The 21,600-nt window shown below is 38.2% G+C and overlaps 1 protein-coding gene across 1 annotated transcript; it reads left to right on the forward strand.

Moving 5' to 3' along the window:
- Positions 1-19,564: 19,564 nt before the first annotated feature.
- LOC148045867 (uncharacterized) lies at positions 19,565-21,237 on the forward strand. The gene is made up of 2 exons (XM_087714394.1): positions 19,565-20,521; positions 21,193-21,237. The coding sequence occupies exons 1-2, from the start codon at positions 19,565-19,567 to the stop codon at positions 21,235-21,237; spliced, it is 1,002 nt and encodes a 333-aa protein (XP_087570520.1).
- Positions 21,238-21,600: the final 363 nt, after the last annotated feature.

Genomic DNA, 21,600 nt, shown 5'->3' on the forward strand with positions numbered 1-21,600 from the left:
AACAACGATACAATGAAAAACTGATATATCTATGAATTGAATAATTTAGAATTTTTTGCTTTAAAAAGGATAAGGATAACAACGATTTTATGTATACTTGATAGAGTATTGGTGATATAATGTATAATCTTAAGAACACATTACAATGATATTTTGTTGTTGATAAATAATTTTAATAAGGGAATAATTAACAATTGGTATATATATGTAGCGACTATTTAGAATATTTTGTTGAAAAATGAAGGAATAAGATTTCTGTTTGAAGATATGAGGTACAAGGATAACAATGAACATAAGCATACTTGATAGTTGATTGGTGGAATTATGTATAATGGAAAATAGTGATATATAAATATAAATGGTTGGTAAAAAAATCTTTTCTTTCACATGGGGATTATATAAAGGTATACTGTTATCAAATAGATAATCAAGAATGTAAGGGAACTATGATTTATTGGAAAAAAATAATACTAATCATAATTGAACATATACTGTACAATGAAAGTGAGGTATTTAGTTATACTAGATGAAAAATCTGTGATGGTAAATGTTATTCGAGAATATGGATGTTAAAACACCTGTAACCAAATGACATGCTGTATGTGATGATGCATATTTTTTATTGTTGTCTGTATGTGTTGTCTGTGTAATAAAAATAAAAATTTATATAAAAAAGAAAAATGTAAGAGAAGACTCACTGCTTTGCCCATTCTCCTCTGTGATCTTCCCTTTCTGCCCACACTCACCGCTGTTTCCACTCGCAAGCCAGTCCGCTAATCCACTCAGTGACACAACAAGAAGTTGATTAAATTCTTCCTTCCCCTTTTAGATAGTTTGTTGAGACTTCAAGTCCGCCATTGAAACAAGGCAGATGCTTGCATGCCGGATTAAAAGGTTATCCCCATGTCGTAACGGGCGGTCGCCCTCCGCCACATTAGATCTAGGGTTTCCCTACTCCTCCGCGTCTCTCTCCAAGATCAGCATACCTCCGAAGGGATCCTCCAAATGTGTAGATTGGGATAAGAAGTCAGAACCCTGATTTCTTCCCCACACTCATCTTGATGTCACTACCGGGCAAAGCAGTGAGTCTCCAGAGATTGGGTGAGGGAGCCCTATAACCGAGAGGCCACTTGGAGGAGGGAGAGCGACAGATTTTTAGAGTCAAAGACTGGCCTGAAGAACTAATTAGCATAAGTGAACAATCGATCGGAGGGGAGACAACAAGAAAGAGCATGAACTGACTCTAAATCATACAGATTCAAGTAGTGGAAAAAAACAAGAAAGAAGGAGGACTTGGAGAACTCTGGTGTGCTTGAGAGCAGCGGTTGACTGACAGTAGTTAGGAAGAGAAGAGAAAACGAAACGGAAGGGGAAGAGGCTGATACAACAGCTGTGCTGAAATTATTTAGAACTATTTAGAACAGAAGAACGTGGACAATTCTGCAAAGACTGAAAAGAAAAGTAACTCAACCCAGAACTTAAAGAAAAAGTGGTGAATGAACTGACTGCATTAATAGTTTAGTGAAATAAGTTACAATTATATACAATATCTATATATATTTGTAATACCTACAAATAAGTACTTAAATCAATATTTATATTCATAAACAAGTAAGTGAAAAGCTTGTGTGTGTGTGTGTGTGTGTGTATGTTATAAATGCCTATCTGTTAAATTCCAGTAATCATACTAAGGATATAATGAAATAATCACACCTTTACGATATAGTACTGTTGATATGAATGAGCACTGAGACTTTCCCGCTCTGTCCTTCCCTCTCTCTATTTGTTTTCTCCTTTTTACCAGTTATTATTGAATAACTTAGAGATATATATAGATATTATTTAAGTTGCTTATGCTGCTTTAAGACTACTGTTTGTATATTAATATAGATAGAACAAGCTAAGTTAAGGAATTATTTAAAAGGGAAAGATATTGGATGCTAATTTGGGATAACATATATAAGATATTAAAAGAACAAGATAAAATTTTAAAAGAGATGGCGAATATCACAACAATAGCACTGAGATCTGGGAAAAAGACAATTGTAAACCCAGTGACAAATCCAGCGACAAAGGTATTAATTGCTTCTCCAGCATCCCAAAGGTCAACAGAAGAAATGACTACAATGGAAAAACCAAATTCTGGATCAAATATCGAAAATGTGCAGAACAGCACTGCTAACTATCCAAGAAACTATGATTAAGCTTCAAGAGGCAGTAGCTAAAAACCACAGTGAATTGAAAACGGATATGAATGAAATGAAAATAGAGATGAGTGAAATGAAAAATGAAGTTAAAAACGACATACAGAAATTAGATGACAAAATGGGAATTATACAACAAACACTGGAAAAAAATAAACAGTCAATAAAAGCAGTAGAAAAAAGAACAGAACAAACAGAGAAGAAACTAGACTTAGTTGAACAGCAGATGAAAACATCAAGCAAAAACTTAGAAAACTCTCTCATCCACCTGGAAATGGACTGTACCTTCGATTCCAGAATGTAACAGAGACAAAAGAGGAAGATCTACCAGTGATAATGTCAGGATTAATAGCAGAGATATTAAAAAGAGACAGACTGAGATTTTAAATGAATTGGATGATATATACAGGGTAAGGACCAATTATGCCAGAAAACACTGATTGCTCCAAAAGTACACATCAGATTCGCGAGGAAAAAGTAAGAGATATAATTTATAAAATAACAAGAGATGAGCCAATGATGTACAAAGGGAAAGAGATACAAACCCTGAAAAAAATCCCGCGAAGAGTGGGGGAGCAAAGGAGAGAATATCAATTCCTGGCGACACAACTGATTAAACGACATATACTGTCAGCTTCTGCTTTGCTATCGCTTCAGCTGCCATGAAACAGGGAGGGAGGGCATGGTATTTGGGAGGGGTTACTCATTGTGCTGGAGGAATGTTCTGGAGTTCACCGGCTGATCAGACTATGCATGCGTGGGTGTTTCCCGCCAGGACTAACGGCACTGACATTCCATCTTCGTGATGCCTTTTGAAGTTATCTCACACCTGACACTTGGAAGACTTATGATTGGACTGGGACTATGATGCCAAGGGGTGGGGAATGGGCTATTCTATATATCAATTGCTTTCGCGCCTAATTAATCAGACTTCGCTACGCTTTGCCTTTTAACCATTCTTAATTAGTAAAAGTACACTTGATTTTCCACACATGGAGTCCGGTGGTCTTTCTTTCCTAGTTAATTAATGGAGAGGAGCTGACATATACTTTTTAGGTAGTTGGTACCTGAAGAGATGTTGGTAACCTGGCAGGAGAAAAGGATTAAAGTTGACAATCTGGAGAAGGCACAGGATTTATATGAGCAACTAGTAGCCCCGGAAGAGGAACAGAGTAGTAAAGAGGAGATGGAATATAGAAGCCAGGAAGAATGACAACAGAGCATAAGGGAAGAATAGGGAGAAGGTAGTAGGGAGGAGGAAGAACAACAGAGAGAGGAGGAAGTGAGACCAAAAACAAGGAGCCAAAAAAGAAACTAGTTAATAAAAAACAAAAACAGGTTGTGGGGATCTGCCCCATAATTGGCCAGGTAGATTAGCTGAGATCAAAAGAATAATAAACTATTTGAATTGATCCCAGTGAACATTTGCCAAAAGCCATATGGAAAAAACAGTCCTGGGAAAGCTTTAGATAAAAGAGAGTCGAATTCATTTCAAGTGTTTATGTGAATAGCAAAACACAAATGCACACAGAAATGAGAGGCCTCTGTTATCTGAGATATAAACACGCAGAATTAGCCTTGCATCCTTTTGCCGCCTCATGTAACAGATCAGTCATTCCCATATGCCTAATGTAGCTCTCTGTGTGATTTACAATTCTATACCTCCTCATTTCTCCTTATCAAAGCAACAGTAAAACCTTTTGTTCCTCCTCCCTGCCAGGATGAGTAATCAAGAAGTGATTTGTAACATACTGTGAAATCCTTTGTTTGTACTAACTGCTGATGAACTAGCTTCTTTGAAATTTTCCTAATAAAAGGTGTTCTGGTAAAGCCAGAAATCCACCATTTTCACCCAGACTGCAGTGTGTGTGCGTGTCTCATTACCAAAGCAGCCTAGGAATTAGAATTCGTGGAATGGTCCATCGGATTGGGGGAATACTTGCATCTTCAATGCAAGCTTATTCCTTCAAGTGGTGACCCCGACGTGATTCATTTTACAACGCCAGGAGTCAGTCGAGGTGCGACGCAGGGAGGCCCGGACAGGTCGGACAGACCCACAGCGTGCCCAATATCCCCATCTCTTACTCAGCGCATTTCGTAAGTATGGGGACAGGTTTGTCTAAGAGGCGGGAGGCCCACCTCAAGGATACAGGACCCCTGTCCAGAGAGCAGAAGGCTCACCTTAAGGAAATTAGACAGATAATTGGAGCTCACAAAATTATATTAAAGGATAAAAGTGAACTTCCTACAAAGAAAGAGACTAAAGAATTAATGAGATACATTTGGCAGAACTGTCCGTGTTATCCAGCATTTGGATCTCTTAATATAGACACATGGACGAAAATAGGCTCCTATTTACATGAGGAGCCTAGAGCACCCACAATCATATTAATCAGCTGGAAGGCAGTTTTAACCGCTCTCTGTCTTCATCACGGAGACACATTCACGCTTTCCAAAAAACAGGCAGATGAATTAGCACCTTTAAACCCCACCGCCCCTCCCAAGTATGAGGAAATAACAACAAAGGCTGTAGGGGGAGAGAAAAGGGAAAGCAAAGAGGAAATTTTAAAGCAAACTCCTCAAGAAGAAAAATCCAATACCCTAGAAAAATCTGATATCCCTCCAAAATATGAAAAAGTAACAACAGAAATTGTAGAGGAAATTAAGGAAAAAGAGATCAAACAACAAGCTCCTCAGGCAGAAAAATCTAATATTTATCCAGTTTTAAGAAATACTGAGTGCTCATTCGGTCCCCTCACTGCAGGAATGCAAAAAAAGAGGAGTGGGGATGATGTAAAGTTGGAAGACTTAAAAATGTTAGCCACCTTTCCTGTTGATTTTGCAGGACAAAATCCTGTGTTCACCCCCTTGTCATCTAATGTTTTAAAAGATTTAAAATCAGCCATAACAACTTATGGATTATTGTCTCCATATGTTCAGGGTTTAATTGCAAATTTAGCTGATAATTATGCTTTGTTACCGGTTGAATGGTATTCACTAGCAAAAACAGTCCTTAGTATGACACAAGCAATGATATGGAAAGCCATATTTCGAGAACAATGTGAAGTGTTGCAGAGAAATCATGCCAATTTCACTGTTCCCCAGTTACAAGGAAGGGGAAATTTTGCCACTTTTGCCCAACAAATGGCCATCCCCGAGAACTGTTTGAAGGTGACCGGGGAAGCTGCAGTATTTGCCTTTGCACATTTGGATGATATGAAATCTGCCGCTACTTCTAGCTTCACTAATATTAGACAAGAAAATGGGGAATCGTATAGCAGTTTTGTGGAAAGATTGCAGACTGTAATAAATAGAGAAATTAATAATGAGGTAGCTCAAACAGAATTGATGATAAAGCTAGCCTTTGAAAATGCTAATGAGGATTGTAAAAAAGTCTTGGAACCTCTGAGGGGGGATCCCACAAAGACCTTGGTAGATTATCTACGCAAGGCTTCAGTGGTAGGGTCTGCTATGTATCAGGCACAATTGATGGCTGATGCATTCATAGTAAACCAGAACAATCAAAAACCCAGAGGACCAAGGGTGGGAAATTGCTTTAATTGTGGGAAACCAGGTCATTTTAAAAATCAATGCAGAGCCCAGGGGGGGGGGGAGCAGGTCCACCCGCTAAGAACGAAGGAGCCCGGCCAAAAAACCCCTGTCCCAAATGTGGGGAAAACGGCCACTGGGCAAGAGAGTGCAGAGGAAGAGGTGATCAGAGGGAAAATGAGAATAGACAACAGTTCTCGGGAAACTAGGCAGCGGGCGAGGTTCCAGCCCGCTAATTAAAGGAGCCACTTTTAACGTAAATTGTCCAGATTTCATTTCCAAAAATCATAAATCCATATTTTCATTGCCATCTGATCAACCAGAACCCATAGCTATAGTAGCCTCTCCTAGAAAACCGGTTGATTTTGCAGAAAAGGAAGCAGTTGTACAATCAGTGGTAATTCAAGCCTCAGAAACAATTGAAATGTTTACTCCAGGATTGGTGTATTTTTTGCCATTAAATATGTCAGCAACTCATTTTCCACCAGCAACTCCCTTAATTTTGTACCCTCATAGGGATCTTATATCCCATAAGGTTTTGGCGTCACCTTTTTTGCTAGAGGACACAAATATCTCCTCCCTAGCTTTGGCATGCATTTGCAGCAGCCCGCTCACAGTCAGGGCGGGGGAGGACGCTGCTATTGTAATACCTGTTTCTTTAGAACTCGATCCTTATCAACATAATCCTCTTAGGCATTGTGAAAAAGTACCTTTGGGAGAATTAATTACTACCCATGAAAATTACCTTACTACAGGAGTAAAAGCTCAAAAACCATTTTTGACTATAGTTCTTAATGGCGTCCCTTTTACTGGAATTTTAGATACGGGCGCTGATGTCTCAGTGATAAGCTCCGCACAGTGGCCCTCTTCTTGGCCTTTGCAAACTGCTGCTGCCGTTAAAGGAGTCGGCGGAGTCCAATTGGCCCAGTCTAGCGCTGAATGGTTAGAAGTGTCCATCCCGGGTTCTATAATTAAGGCACGTATTCGACCGGTTGTTTTAAAATTGCATGTTAACTTGTGGGGGAGAGATTTGTTGTCTCAATTTGGGGCAACCTTAACTTTGGAATGAGAAGTAGGGTAAAGAAAGAGTAAAGAAAGAGTGAGAGAGAGGTAGAGAGAAAAAGAAAGTGAACAGAGGTAAAAGAGAAGGAGGAGAATTGAATTTAATTGTTGTTTGATCAGCTAGCTAAGTTTATAAAAGGGCTTAGGCTTGAAGCCGCGAGGAAAAAGAGTAGTTAGGATTTAAACTGCTCTCTGAAATTCCCCGCTGCTTGAAGAATGATTGAAATGGGATTTTTGTATGTGAAATTAATTTACGCAGGCAGTAAGAAACAGTAAGTTGCAAAGTTGTTTAATGGTATGTGTGTATATGCTTGTGTGTTATCATTTCCAAATTTGTTGAGAGAAAACATGTCTTAAAGAGCAGGATAGCTGTCTGTAGAATCGTTAAACCCTGAGCTAAAGTTGATTGTTAACTTAAGTGATTGCGTGCGTGAGTTCCACCCCCCTCTTTCCCCCTGAGTCATTCTTTGGAAGGAAACAGGAGAAGGGGGGAGAGAGCGTGCGTGTGTGTGTAATTACTTTCAGACCTAGAGGGACATTGAGAAAATAGAGCTCATTGGCTTATGTATAGCTCTTTGAACTGATGGTAATGAATGTTTTGTATTAAGAATAAATGAAATGGATCCCTTAATGAAGCTTACACTAAAAAATGACACTCCCATATGGATTGATCAATGGCCACTTCCTATTGTTAAATTAGAAGCCTTAAAAGAAATTGTACAACAGTTGTTATTAGATAAAAAAATAGAATTGTCAAATAGCCCTTATAATACTCCTGTATTTTTAATAAAGAAAAAATCAGGGAAGTGGAGAATGCTTCAAGATTTAAGAAAGATAAATGAAGTGATTCAGCCCATGGGACCCTTGCAATGCGGTCTGCCAAATCCTAACATCATTCCTCAGAATTATGAATTAACAGTTATTGATTTAAAAGATGCCTTCTTCTCAATACCCCTACATAAAAAGGACAGAATATTATTTGCATTTACAATTCCTGTACTAAATTATAGTGAGCCAACAGTAAGGTATCAGTGGAAAGTTTTACCCCAGGGAATGCTAAATAGCCCAACGCTTTGTCAATATTACATTAATAATATTTTAAAACATTTTAGAGCCAAGTATAGAGGTATCCTATTTTACCACTACATGGATGATATCTTGCTAGCAATAGAAAAGAATGCACAGGATGCACATTCACAAGTAATAAAAGAGATCATACAAGGATTTATTGATAAAGGGTTTAAAATTGCTTCAGAAAAAATTCAACCAATGCCACCGTATTTGTACTTAGGGCATAAGATAATGACATCTCATGCCTCACCAGTAATTCCAAAACTACTTGAAATGGATAAATGTAGTTTGGTGCAGTTACAACAATATTTGGGTTCAATTAACTGGGCACGCCCTTACATGGGATTAACTACAAGTCAGTTACAACCCTTATTTGCACTTTTGGCAGGGGGAAAAGAGCCTGCTGCAGTTCTCACGATAGGGAACCAAGAGAAACAGTGTATTCAGGTCATTGAAGCGGCCTTAACAAAGAAATGGGTAGATAGGATGATTTCACACGTTCCTATTTCAGCAGCTATTTTCAATACTAAAAACTTGCCCACAGGGTGTTTGTTGCAAACACAACAGAAAAAAGTGTTCGTGATTGAATGGATACACTTGCCAAACACCCCGGGGAGAACAGTTTCAACAAAACCTCTATTGTTATCCCAGATAATTATAAAGTTAAGAGAGAGAGCTTGAGCTGTAATGGGAATGGATCCAGAAACTATTTACGTTCCATATCCACTACCTTGGTGGGAGAAATATTTTCAAATATCAGACGCACTTCAATTGGCCTTAAGTGACTATTTAGGGACAATTAAATACCACTATCCCACAGACTATAGGTTTTTGTTACTGAATCTACAACATTTACAATTGGCTTCCTTACAAAGTAAATTACCAATTAAAAATGCAGTTACAGTTTTCGCTGACGGAACTAAAAATAGGGGAGCTTGTGTGTATCAAATTTCAGGACAATGGGTGACTTATCACACCCCCCCTCAGAGTTCAGCCCAGCGTTCTGAATTGGCTGCCTCTATACTAGCTTTTGAGAAATTAAAAGACCAAACATTTAATTTAATTGTGGATTCATTGTATGTTTACCAAGTGATTAATAATTTGTTTGATGCCTATCTTTCACCAGCCTTAGATAAGCAATTGTTATATATGTTTTTACAGTTACAACAATTATGGATAGAAAATTTCAATATTTTGTGGCTCATATTAGGAGTCACCAGTCACTTCCTGGAATATTAACAGAAGGAAATGATTATGCAGACAAAGCCGCTAGAGAAAGTTTTATTGGATTTGCAACTCCATGGGAAAGCCATGAGTATTTTCATCAAAATGCAAAAGCCTTGATGAAGATGTTTGGAATTCCAAAAACAGAGGCTGCCGCAATTATCCAGCAGTGCTCAACCTGTAGCAGGCAAGGTAACGCAATTCCTATGGGAGTCAACCCCCGAGGAATTAAGCGTTGTGAGATTTGGCAAATGGATGTCACTCAATATCCTCCTTTTGCACCCTGGAAGTATATTCACGTAACGGTGGATACCTTTTCAGGTTTTATTTTTGCAAGCCCACAGCGGGGGGAAACAACCAAACAAGTGATCAACCATTGTATGCGCTCTTTTTCAGTTTTAGGAAGTCCACTGGAGATTAAAAAAGACAATGGACCCGCATACAGTAGCGCTGCATTCGCTACCTTTTGTGATCAATGGAAAATTGTCCACAAATTTGGCATCCCATATAATTCCCAAGGACAAGGAATTGTAGAAAGAGCAAATTTAACACTAAAAATGATGCTTGATAAGCAGCAAGGCCCCTTTAAGATAGGGCTGCCTGAAATCCAAAACCGTTTGAGTAAAGCCTTGTACACACAGAATTTTTTAAATCTTACAGGCTCGCCTATAGCCTCCACAGCTGGGGAAAGACATTTTCATAATAGCGTAGTCTCTCCCCGCCCTCTTGTTTATTACAGACAATTACCAGACCCTCAGTGGAAGGGCCCCGTGGAACTCGTTACCTGGGGACGTGGTTACGCTGCCGTACAACTCCCGGACAGAGTGCTGTGGGTTCCTGGAAGATGCATACGACCATTTCATGAGAAATCAGTGAAGACGGGTAATACAAAGGATCCCGAAGCAAGCCTATCCCTCTTGTTTCAAGCAACAGACGACTAAAATCTCTATTGCGACCAATGTGCTGGTTCTGCCCCTGCCCCTGCGAAGCCTGTTGCTGCTCCCACTGTTATTCCTGTGAGCTGTGTGTTGACTGCAAAATCCTGTGTGACATTGTGATAATTGAACAATATCTTGAGGAATATTTTAACTACACCGATCCATCCCGTATCACTACTGAGCTTCGTATTACACCCACAGTACAACAAGCTATCGATAATCCTTTTTCTAACGATTATCACGTAAGATCTATTGATCCCTCTTTTGATGTCTAGTGCTAAAAATGAAAATCCGTCCGGAACAAGTCATTGGCCATCCTTATGTCCCAAGAGCACGACAACCAAGATGCCCATTTTTCAGAGGACCTTCGCCTGGACAGGAAATGGGGTTTTGGGATTTTTGGGCTCTTCCGATGTCTTGTAAGCATTTTCTGTTGCACCTTTTGCTAATGATGTTGGGGGTGGGAATTGTGCTTTTAATTACATGGGGGGCATGTAAATATGAACGCAAAAGTAAGAAGGGAATAGTGGGGGATATTCAAGAAATTCCTTTCACACACAACCGCTCAAAAAGAGCGATCATTCCGTACTCCAATGGGGAAAACTGCAATTCTCAAGGGATATGCATCTACCCTCACAATACATACGGAGAAGCCAATACATAAGTTACTTTAACTTGTTATTTGAAAAATCCAGCTGACATGGCAATTTTTGCCTGCAAAATTCAAAAAGGCATTCCAGTATGTGAGAGGTATTTCACACCCGAAAGAGAATAGCTGTTTATCACACATTAAAGTAAAAATTACAGAGAATTCTATAGGTTGGTATCAATGTATACAATACCAAAAAGGGTTACCTAATAAAATGATAAAAACAGAAGTAACTTCAAGAGCAAGTATAAAATTTCCCCCAGTTAGTGAGTGGTTCTTAACATTATTGAGTTATCAGCAAGAGATGGGAGGAGGCAGCTTTCGCCACCTTACAAAAAGAGAGATAAAAGAGGACATTTGCACAGCCTGTTTACCAAAAACCAAACAAGGCACAAAGATTTCTATGACCTTAATATATTATACTATGAAACCTGAATGCAATGGAACTTTAATACCACCATGCACACATAATAATACACAATACAATCAGTGTTATACACCAAATGGGATACAATGCTATGAACCAAAAGCGGTAGGACCTATCACAAGTAGCATCTATGTTTATGGCTATAAAGGAGGATCTAGTTTAAAACATGAATTTCATACAGCACAAAGATTATCAGGGTACATAGCCCATAATGTTTCAAAGGGAATAGCACCTATTACTGTTTGTTTTGATACATGTTTAGCCATTGATATAGGGCAAGGAACAGGATCCGCGGGGGTAACTTATGGAGGGCAGTCATGGGAACAATCATATATCCAAAACCGTAGATATTTATTCACTCGCTCGACACTTTCAGCACATGGAGGCTATACCCAACCGAGTGTATATTGGTATACAAGTGGCTATGGACCTAATAATTTTGATCTTTCTATTACTCCAGTCACTACTGATTGTCAATCCCATCACTGCACGCCACTCTGCCTTTCCGCGCAGGTAGCAGGTACTTTAGGTACCCGATACTATCATTATGGTATTGGTATAGATAAAACAGGGAAGGATCCTTATGGATATATTATTGTAAAGACTGAAGCAACAAAATTAACAAATCAACCAGTAAAGTTTTTTTGGAGTTATGAGCAGGAGATTGCTAAACTTAACGATCTACCTACACCTCCAAAAGCAAAAAATATGTTTATTAATTTGGCTCAAGAAGTTGCTACAGAACTTATGTTAAAAAATTGTTTTGTATGTGGAGGAACCACTATGGGAGATCGCTGGCCATGTCATGTACAAGAAGCAAATTATACTGAAATAGCACAATGGAAAGGGAATTTTACCTTCAATAATAACTTCAATGAAACCTGGCAAGTTACCTCCCATATAATAGGTCATATATGTTATACCAGAAATAAAAGTAATCAGACTAAAAGAAATAAACCTATGGGATTTCTAAAATGTTCTAATGAGTGGGAAAATAACACTTGGGTTTCACAAACTAATATGACCCAACCTGAAAACTCATTGCTGAAAGTAACTAAGTTAAAAGGGCTTTCAGATCCTGAGAATGATACTATTGTGTGGAATTCACCTGATGGATTATATTGGATATGTGGTAATTTTGCCTATAATATGTTACCTGCAGGTTGGTATGGCTCATGCATTTTGGGGGCAATTCAACCTTCATTCTTCCTAATGCCCATAGAGAAAAAACAGAAATTGGGAGTCCCTGTATATGATACTCTTGAAAGACGAAAACGATCAATAGATCTCTCTAAAGGGATAAAAATAGGTAACTGGAAGGATGATGAGTGGCCCCCTGAGAGAATCATTGCAAATTATGATCCTGCGACATGGGCACAAGACGGATCATGGGGATATAGAACGCCGATATATATGATTAATCGAATTATTAGATTACAAGCTGTATTAGAAATAATTACAAATGAAACTGCATTGGCGTTAACTAAGCTTGCAAAAGAAAGTGTATTGTCAAGAACTTATATTATGCAAAATCGTTTAGCCTTAGACTATTTGCTTGCTGCCGAGGGCGGAGTGTGTGGTAAATTTAATCTTAGTAATTGTTGTATACAAATTGATGATTCTGGAATTGTAATAGAAAAAATAACTCGAACTATGATACAAACTGCACATGTTCCTGTACAAACTTGGAAAGGCATATTGGACACTGATGGATGGCTTGGAGTTATTTTTAACAATTGGAAGCAAGGGTTATTTTTTATCGGAATGATATTTTTGGGATTAACTATGTTGCCATGCATAATACCATTATTGAGATCCACTATGCAAAGTATTGCGGACGCTGCTATCCAGAAGCATAACGCATTATTAATAAGTGTCAACACATCAGAATTAATAATTCCTGGATATCCAATGGAAGGGGGATTTGCGAGAAAGAAACAACCCATGGCAATTGCCCCCCCTCCTTAAGAAATAAAAAAGGAGGAAATGTGGGGATCTGCCCCATAATTGGCCAGGTAGATTAGCTGAGATCAAAAGAATAATAAACTATTTGAATTGATCCCAGTGAACATTTGCCAAAAGCCATATGGAAAAAAACAGTCCTGGGAAAGCTTTAGATAAAAGAGAGTCGAATTCATTTCAAGTGTTTATGTAAATAGCAAAACACAAATGCACACAGAAATGAGAGGCCTCTGTTATCTGAGATATAAACACGCAGAATTAGCCTTGCATCCTTTTGCCGCCTCATGTAACAGATCAGTCATTCCCATATGCCTAATGTAGCTCTCTGTGTGATTTACAATTCTATACCTCCTCATTTCTCCTTATCAAAGCAACAGTAAAACCTTTTGTTCCTCCTCCCTGCCAGGATGAGTAATCAAGAAGTGATTTGTAACATACTGTGAAATCCTTTGTTTGTACTAACTGCTGATGAACTAGCTTCTTTGAAATTTTCCTAATAAAAGGTGTTCTGGTAAAGCCAGAAATCCACCATTTTCACCCAGACTGCAGTGTGTGTGCGTGTCTCATTACCAAAGCAGCCTAGGAATTAGAATTCGTGGAATGGTCCATCGGATTGGGGGAATCCTTGCATCTTCAATGCAAGCTTATTCCTTCAACAGGTAGAGAATTAGGAGGATGGAAGAAGAAATTCAATTATTGTCAGTAAATATTAATGATTTAAATTCGCCAACAAAAAGAAAGCGTATCTGGGCAAAATTAACAAAACAAAAGGCAGATATAATATGCTTACAGGAAACACACATTAAAAAACAAGATATAAAATTCCTGGAATATCCTAAATTAGGAAAATTATATGCAGCATCAGCAGAAGAAAAGAGAAAAGGGATAGCGATATATGTTAAAGATGGGATAAAGACAAATTTAATTTATGCAGACCCAAAGGGAAGAATATTAATAATAGAGATATGGATAAATAAAAAATCAATACTATTGGTAGCAATATACACCCCAAACGAAAATCAGAAGGACTTTTATAAAAAATTATATGAAAAAATTATAGAAATTGGAGTGAGGAATATCTGCATAATAGGAGATTATAATGCCATAGTAGACAGTAAAAAAGATTACGTAAGTGACAAAAAACTAAAAATAAAAAAAGTATTACTAACAACCTGTTTTGAGATGATGAAGGAATTAAACTTGATAAATATTTGGAGAAAAATGGAACCAGAAAAAAAACAATTTACTTTTTATTCCAACCCACACCAATCTTGGTCACGGATTGATATGGCATGGATGAATGGGGAAATTGGGGCAGAAATACATACAATTGAAATATTACCAAATACTTGGGCAGATCACAACCCCATTAAAATAATCTGGAAAGGGGGAAAAAAGACTAGGCGAAGATGGATGTTAAAAGAAAAAGAATTTATTTAAAAATATAGAAACTAATTGGAGTTATTCCTTAAGGAAAACACAGAAGAACAGACATCTACACAAAATTTATGGGAAATTCCTGTGGAATTATTATAGCGTATTCAGCAAAAAGAAATAAAGAAAAACGGGCACAACAGAAGATATTAGAGGAGGAAATTAAAAATTTAGAAATAGAATTACAAAATAAGCCACAAAGTAACAAAATTAGCAAGGATTGGATGTTAGCAAAACATAAATTAAATATATTAGACCAGGAATAAATGTTAAAAGGCCTAAAACTAACAAAACAAACTTCTTTGAGCAAGCAAATAAATCGGGGAGGTGGCTGCCATATAGATTGAGAAAAGAAAGAAAAAAAAGATTAATATATCAACTTCAAGAGGAAACTGGTGAACTACAACATACAATAGAAGGGAAGAAAAAGATTGCATATAAGTATTGAGAATCTGTATAAAGAGGAACAAGTAGATGGAAAACAAATAAAAGAATATTTAAATGGAGAAGAAACCCCGACAATAGCAGAAGATATGAAAGAAATGTTGTCAAAAAATTAACAAAACTAGAATTGAAACAGGCGATTTAGAAACAGAAAAATAATAAAATGCCAGACCCAGATGGATTCCCAGCAGAATGCTCCAAAATAATAGATGAATTGAACGAATTGATAGGACCCTTGATGTTGGAGATGAGTTGTGGCCCAGCAGGAGCTGTTGGAGCTGCCACCAGACTCCGGCAGTGAGGGGACCTGTGAGTCAGCTCTGGAGGATGTGGAGGACCCTGGACAGGGTTCCGACTCCGAGCAGGGTGCAGAGAGGCTGGTTGGCCACCAGGAGGCACCTGAGCCTTGGACCAGTGGGAAGAGACAAGGGAGAATGAACCGGAAGCCAGTAGTGAGTTGTTCCTGGATGCACGGCATCAAAGAGCTACTAGGCGTCAGGAAAAATTACACAATTACAGGAGGTAAATGCACTCAGCTGGTCGTCATTAGGCTCCTCTCCAGACTATAAAAGGGCTACTTGTGCACACGCCCCTCTTTGCAGAAGTCAACGCAGGATTGAATGTGGGAGGACATTACTGTAAGCTTGGCAGGCTGGATTGCTGCCAAGCCTTATCTGTGTTTATTGCTGCCTGAGCTTGTCTGTGCCGGGTTGCTGCCAAGGACCTGTCTGTCTGTTAATTATATGCCGTAATTTATCTCTGGCTCGGAGTGTGCTTTGGTTTGGAATGAGGGGGGTCAGAACAGAGATGTATAATGAGGCACTGATGAAAGCAAAAATACCGAACTCATGGAGGGAAGCACATATTACATTAATATTTAAAGAAGGTGCAGATAAAAAACAGATTCAAAACTATAGGCCAATCTCGTTGTTGAATGCCGACTATAAAATATTCACAACAATAATAGCGGAGAGATTGAAAAAACAATTAAATGGCTATATACATCCAGACCAAAATGGATTTCTCCCAACAAGACAAATCAGGAATAACACTAGAATAATAGGAAATATTTTAGAGTACTATGAGGAGTATCCAGAGAAACAAGTGGCACTTGTCTTTCTGGATGCACAGAAGGCATTTGACAATTTAAATTGGGAATTCATGATACAACAAATTAAGAATATGAAATTAGGGACCAATTTGAAAGAATATACTCCACCCAAAAGGCAAATATATTATTAAATGGGGAAAGTACAGAGACCTTTAAAATAATGAAAGGAGTAAGGCAGGGATGCCCACTATCACCTCTGCTCTTCATCCTGACGCTTGAAAGTCCTTTAATAAGAATTAGACAAAATTTGGAGATAACAGGAACTAAAATTAAAAAAGAGGAATATAAAATCCAGGCCTTTGCAGATGATTTGGTATTCATTATAGAAGACCCACTAGAAACAGGAAATAGCTTAATGTGAGAACTAGGAAAATATAGAGATGTAGCAGGGTTAAAGATTAATAGAGAAAAGACTAAAATGATAACTAAAAATTTGAAGGAAGAACAAAATAAAGAATTAGAAAGAATAATAGGACTGCAAGTGACAAAGAAAGTTAAATATCTTGGAATATGGCTAACTGCAAAGTGCTCAACTATAAAAGAAAATAATTATACAAAATTAGTGCAACAAATAAAAAGAGATCTAGAACTATGGGGGAAACTACAACTAACATTATTAGGGAAAATAGCAGCGATAAAAATGAATGTACTACCCAAACTATTATACCTATTTCAAACAATCCCCATAAAATTAGGAATTTTTTTTACTGAATTGAATAAGATTATATTAAAATTTATATGGCAAGGGAAGAAAGCCAGAATAAAATTGAAACTCTACAGGATGACGGAAACAGAGGTGATATGGGATTCCCGGACTGGGAGCTTTATTACAAAGCAGCAGCACTAACATGGATCAGGGATTGGATAAAATTAAAAAATAAAAGAATACTAACATTAGAGGGCCAGGATTTGCAAATGGGATGGCATTTCTTCCCATGGGAAGAGGGTAAAAAGAAACAAAAATACTTTCACAGGTATTAGAGATGCACTGATACAGGTCTGGAATAAAATTAGAGAAAAACATTACATGAAAATACCGACATGGCTTTCCACTATGGCATGACACATCCCAATACACTAGATCTATAGAAAATAGTTAGATATAGTGAAATTTAGACAGCCAAGGGAATTTGAAAACAAATCCAGAATTAAAGGAGCAAAATATAAATATAGATTGGTGGCCATATCTCCAACTGCAATCGAGATAGAAAAAATATATAAAAGAATATGGAATATACACAGAATTACAACAAATAGATAAAAATTTAATTGGCCTGGAAAATAAATTCATAATGAAAATGTACAAATATTTATTAGAAGTAACATTAGAAGAAGAAAAAGTTAAAGGTTGCATGATAGCATGGGCCAAAAACTTTGGTTACAACATAGAGAGAGAGAAGCAGCAAAGTTTCTGTATACATGGGGAAAATTTAAAAAACGTAAGAGTGAACCAAGGAAGATGGATGAGGGAAAGAGAGAGAGGGAGAGAGAAGAGGAATTTTCATCTATGTACGGGGGAGGGAATTGAAAAAATGTAAGAGTGAACCAAAGAAGAGAAATGAGGGAGAGAAGGAGAGAGAGAGAGAGAGAGAGAGAGAGAGAGAGAGAGAGAGAGAGAGAGAGAGAGAGAGGAAGGTTTATGTATACATGGGAGAAATTTAAAAAAACGTAAGTGTGAACCAAGGAAGAGGGATGAGGGAAAGAGGGAGAGGGAGAGAGAGAGAGAGAGGAGGAGGAGGAAGTTGTGTGTATGCACCGAGGAGAGAAATTGCAAAAACATAAGAGTGAACCAAGGATGAGAGATGAGCGATACGGGAGGGGGGGGAGAGAGTGGGAGGAAGTTGTGTGTATGCATGGGGGGAGGGGAATTGAAAAGAACTTATGAGTGAACCAAGGAAGAGAGATGAGGGAGAGAGGGAAAGAGGGAGAAGGAGGGAGGGTGGGAAGGAGAGAGAGAGAGAGAGAGAGAGAGAGAGAGAGAGAGAGAGAGAGAGAGAGAGAGAGGCAGGAAGGTTTATGTATACATGGGAAAAATTAAAAATGTAAGTGTGAACCAGGGAAGAGGGATGAGAGGGAGAGGGAGAGAGAGAGAGAGAGGGTGAGATAGTGGGAGGCAGGAAAGTTTATGTATACATGGGGAAAAATTAGAAAAACATAAGAATAAACCAAGGAAGAGGGATGAGGGATGGTGGGAGGGGGGAAGGGAGGGAGGGGAAGGTTTATGTATACATGGGGGAAATGTAAAAAATGTAAGAGTGAACCAAGGAAGAGGGATGAGCGAAAGAGGGAGAGGGAGAGAGAGAAAGACGTTTTGTCTATGCACAGAGGGGGGGGATTGAAAAAATGTAAGAATGAAGCAAAGAAGAGAAATGAGGTAGAGAGAGAAAGAGAGAGAGGCAGGAAGTTTTCTATATACAAAAGAGAAATTTAAAAAATGTAAGAGTGAACCAAGAAAGAGGGATGAGGGAGAGAGGGGAGGGGGGAGAGAGAGAGAGGCAGGAAGGTTTATGTACACATGGGTGAAATTTAAAAAAATGTAAGAGTCAACCAAGGAAGAGAGATGAGGGAAAGAGGGAGAGAGAGAGAGAGAGAGGGAGAGAGAGGGAAGGAGTTGTGACTATGCACAGATGGGAGGAATTGAAAAAACGTAAGAGAGGGAGACTTCCGGTGGCACTGTAGGCTCTGACGACGTCCCTCTGGAACGCTCCAGCCCCAAGATTGCGTTAAACTGCTAAAACAGCATAAATCAGTTGTCTAGCAGTTTGAAAACTCTTCGCTCGGGAAAAGCGGATGAGAAGAGCTGTCGAGCGAGGGTAGAGCTCCCTTAAACCTCCAGAAGCAATTTCTGGGGCTTAGAAGGTGTGAGCCCCCTTGTAGCCCAACACTGCTCCGCTCTCGGTGACGCACCTGCTATTGCAGATCAAAGAGCCACGACCACCCCTGCAATCAATGTTTTGATCTACATTTGAACAAGAAGCCGGCAGAGCAAATACAGGAGTGTTTATAACTGCAAGCATCAATGTTTAACTCCGTTTGAAGACAAGTTCCTTCTGTGAAAAATAGCAAGATAGAAGTTAAAATGGCGGCCAGACATTAAAGGGTGTGGTTAAACTGCAACTTAATAAGCAATTATCTCTTAAGTGTTTGCTAACATTGTTAAAAGAACCAAGAGTTTAAGATCAAACAAAACATCATTGGCTTACTAACAAGCTATAAGACTTAACAATCTGGACTTTTTGGACTTAACAACTCGGCTGTAGTTAAGTGTGATTTGAATAGCTGAAATGGCTTCAAAGCAAGTCAAATTAACTGCTTCAAAGAGCACTGGAAGCTCTCCAGCCAGACAAATCATTGCAATCATTATTACCTCCCCTTGCGGAAGTTTTAACTCCTGAAGCTCTTCAAGGCGCCTTAAAGGAACAGGCTTCTGTGTTGGAAGCAAAAATAGAAGGGAAAATCACAACTGCCTTTAAAGAGGTGTCTGAGGAAATGTCTGAAATCAAGGATTTAATCCAAACCCGCAATCAACAAATAAGAGAGGACATAGTGGATGCCTTTAAGGGTTTGGTTAATTATGTAACCTCATTGGAAGACAGGGTGGAAGAAATTAATCAGGCCAATGTGAATTTAGAGAGCAAAGTTGAAGATGTTCAAAGCAAGACTGAAAAGTCAGAGGGAGAAATCACAATGATACAATATAGAGTGATGGAATTTGCTTTGAGAATAAGAGGCCTGAAAGAAAATAACCAAGAAAATCTGAAAGAGATTTTTGCAGAAGCTTTTGATCAACTAATTGGTCAACCCAGGGCTGAGAATGATTGGCAAATTGACAAAATTTATCACATTAATTCATGGATTGCCAGACAGAGACAACTACCAAGAGATATTGTAATCTACTTTGCCACTAGGAATACAAGGAATGTGATACTACAAGCGTCCTATAAAACCAAATTGCTAATTGCAGGTCAGGAGGTGATAGTATTGAAGGAAATTCCACCTAAAATGTTGAGATCTAGAAAGGATTGTGCATTTTTAGTGGATGAACTCAGAAATCACCAGATACAATACAGATGGGAGGTTCCAGCCAGATTAGTGGTGAACTACTCAGGAAAAAGATATCGTCTCAACTCAGTTTGGAAGGTCAAAGATTTTTACAGCAATGTATTAAAGGCAGGATACCCTCCATCTCCAGTATTTAGACAAAGAAAAGAAGCAGGAGAGGCCAGACTGGAAGATATCCAAGGACCAATGGATGCTGCTCAAGCCTTGAATCTTCTTGAGGAGACAGAAGGAATTATGGAGCAAAGACAAACTCGAGCGGCTATTAAACGTAAGGAACAAGAATTAAAGATGCAACAAGCTCAGACAACAATCCAAGAAACTACAAACATAAATACAGAAGCTGTTGGAGGACCTAGACTGAAGATGAAATTGCAGGATTTCCAGGTGGCTCTTAAAAAGCTTCAGGGAGCTGAAGATGACAATTAAATTTTTAACCTGGAACGTTAATGGTTTAAACTCACCACAAAAAAGGGAAAAATATTCCACTATTTGAAACAATTTAAAAATGACGCAATTTGCTTGCAAGAAACACATATTAGAACAAATGACCAAAAATATTTGATGAATGCAAGGTTAGGACAATATTTTGTGGCATCTGCTCTGGAGAAGAAAAACAGTATAATCATATACTTAAGAAAGGAATTAAAGGCTGAATTAATTGAAGCAGATCCTCAAGGAAGATATATTGCAATTGAATTATTAATAGAAGGAAAGAAGACACTCTTAACAGGAGTATATGCCCCTAACCAACAACAAGAAATTTTTTATAAATTGTTCCACACTAAGTTAATACAATGGGATTATAGATCATGTATATTATTGGGTGACTGGAACGCAGTATTGGACACCAGGAAAGACAAGAAGGAACTATTGCAAAATATTCAAACACGAGCAAGATTACCTAAATCTTTCTTTGATATGATGGGTGATATGAAACTAAGAGACATTTGGTGAGAATGGAACGTTAAAGAACACGACTTTACATTTTTTTCTGATTGGCAACAATCCTTCTCTAGGATTGATTTTATATTAATCTCAAATGATTTTCTTTCTAGGGTGAAGAAGATGAAGATATGCCTGAGAACTTTAACAGATCATAACCTGGTTTGGATGGAACTGGAATATAGAAAGGGATCTAGAAGGTCTTGGAGGTTAAATGAAAATTTATTTAGATATGAGAAAAATGTCAATGAATGTAAAAAACTGCTGAAAGAATATTTTGCTTTTAACATGAATAAAGGAACATCTAAGGAAATGGTTTGGGATGCAAGTAAAGTGTATATGAGAGGAGTTTTAATAAACTTAAATAACATATATAGACGTAGACAGGGGGAAAAACGAAGGGAATTAGAAGAAGAGATAAAGAAGAAAGAGCAGGGGCTAATATCTAATCCAGGTGATAAGAAGACAAAAGAGGCAATTACTTTATTACAAGCACAATTTAACATGTTGATGTCAGATCA

Source organism: Thamnophis sirtalis, unplaced genomic scaffold (genome assembly GCF_051295495.1).
Source record: "Thamnophis sirtalis isolate CommonGarterSnake01/CBP01778 unplaced genomic scaffold, rThaSir2_p1.2 scaffold_4, whole genome shotgun sequence".
NCBI lineage: Eukaryota > Metazoa > Chordata > Lepidosauria > Squamata > Natricidae > Thamnophis > Thamnophis sirtalis.

What these genes read in the sequence shown, in the direction of transcription:
- LOC148045867 (XM_087714394.1), top strand. Translation starts at nt 19,565, where the DNA reads ATGTCTGAAATCAAGGATTTAATCCAAACCCGCAATCAACAAATAAGA. An exon ending in TGAAATTGCAGGATTTCCAG is followed by an intron (nt 20,522 to 21,192) that starts GTGGCTCTTAAA and finishes TTTTCTTTCTAG; the next exon opens with GGTGAAGAAGATGAAGATAT.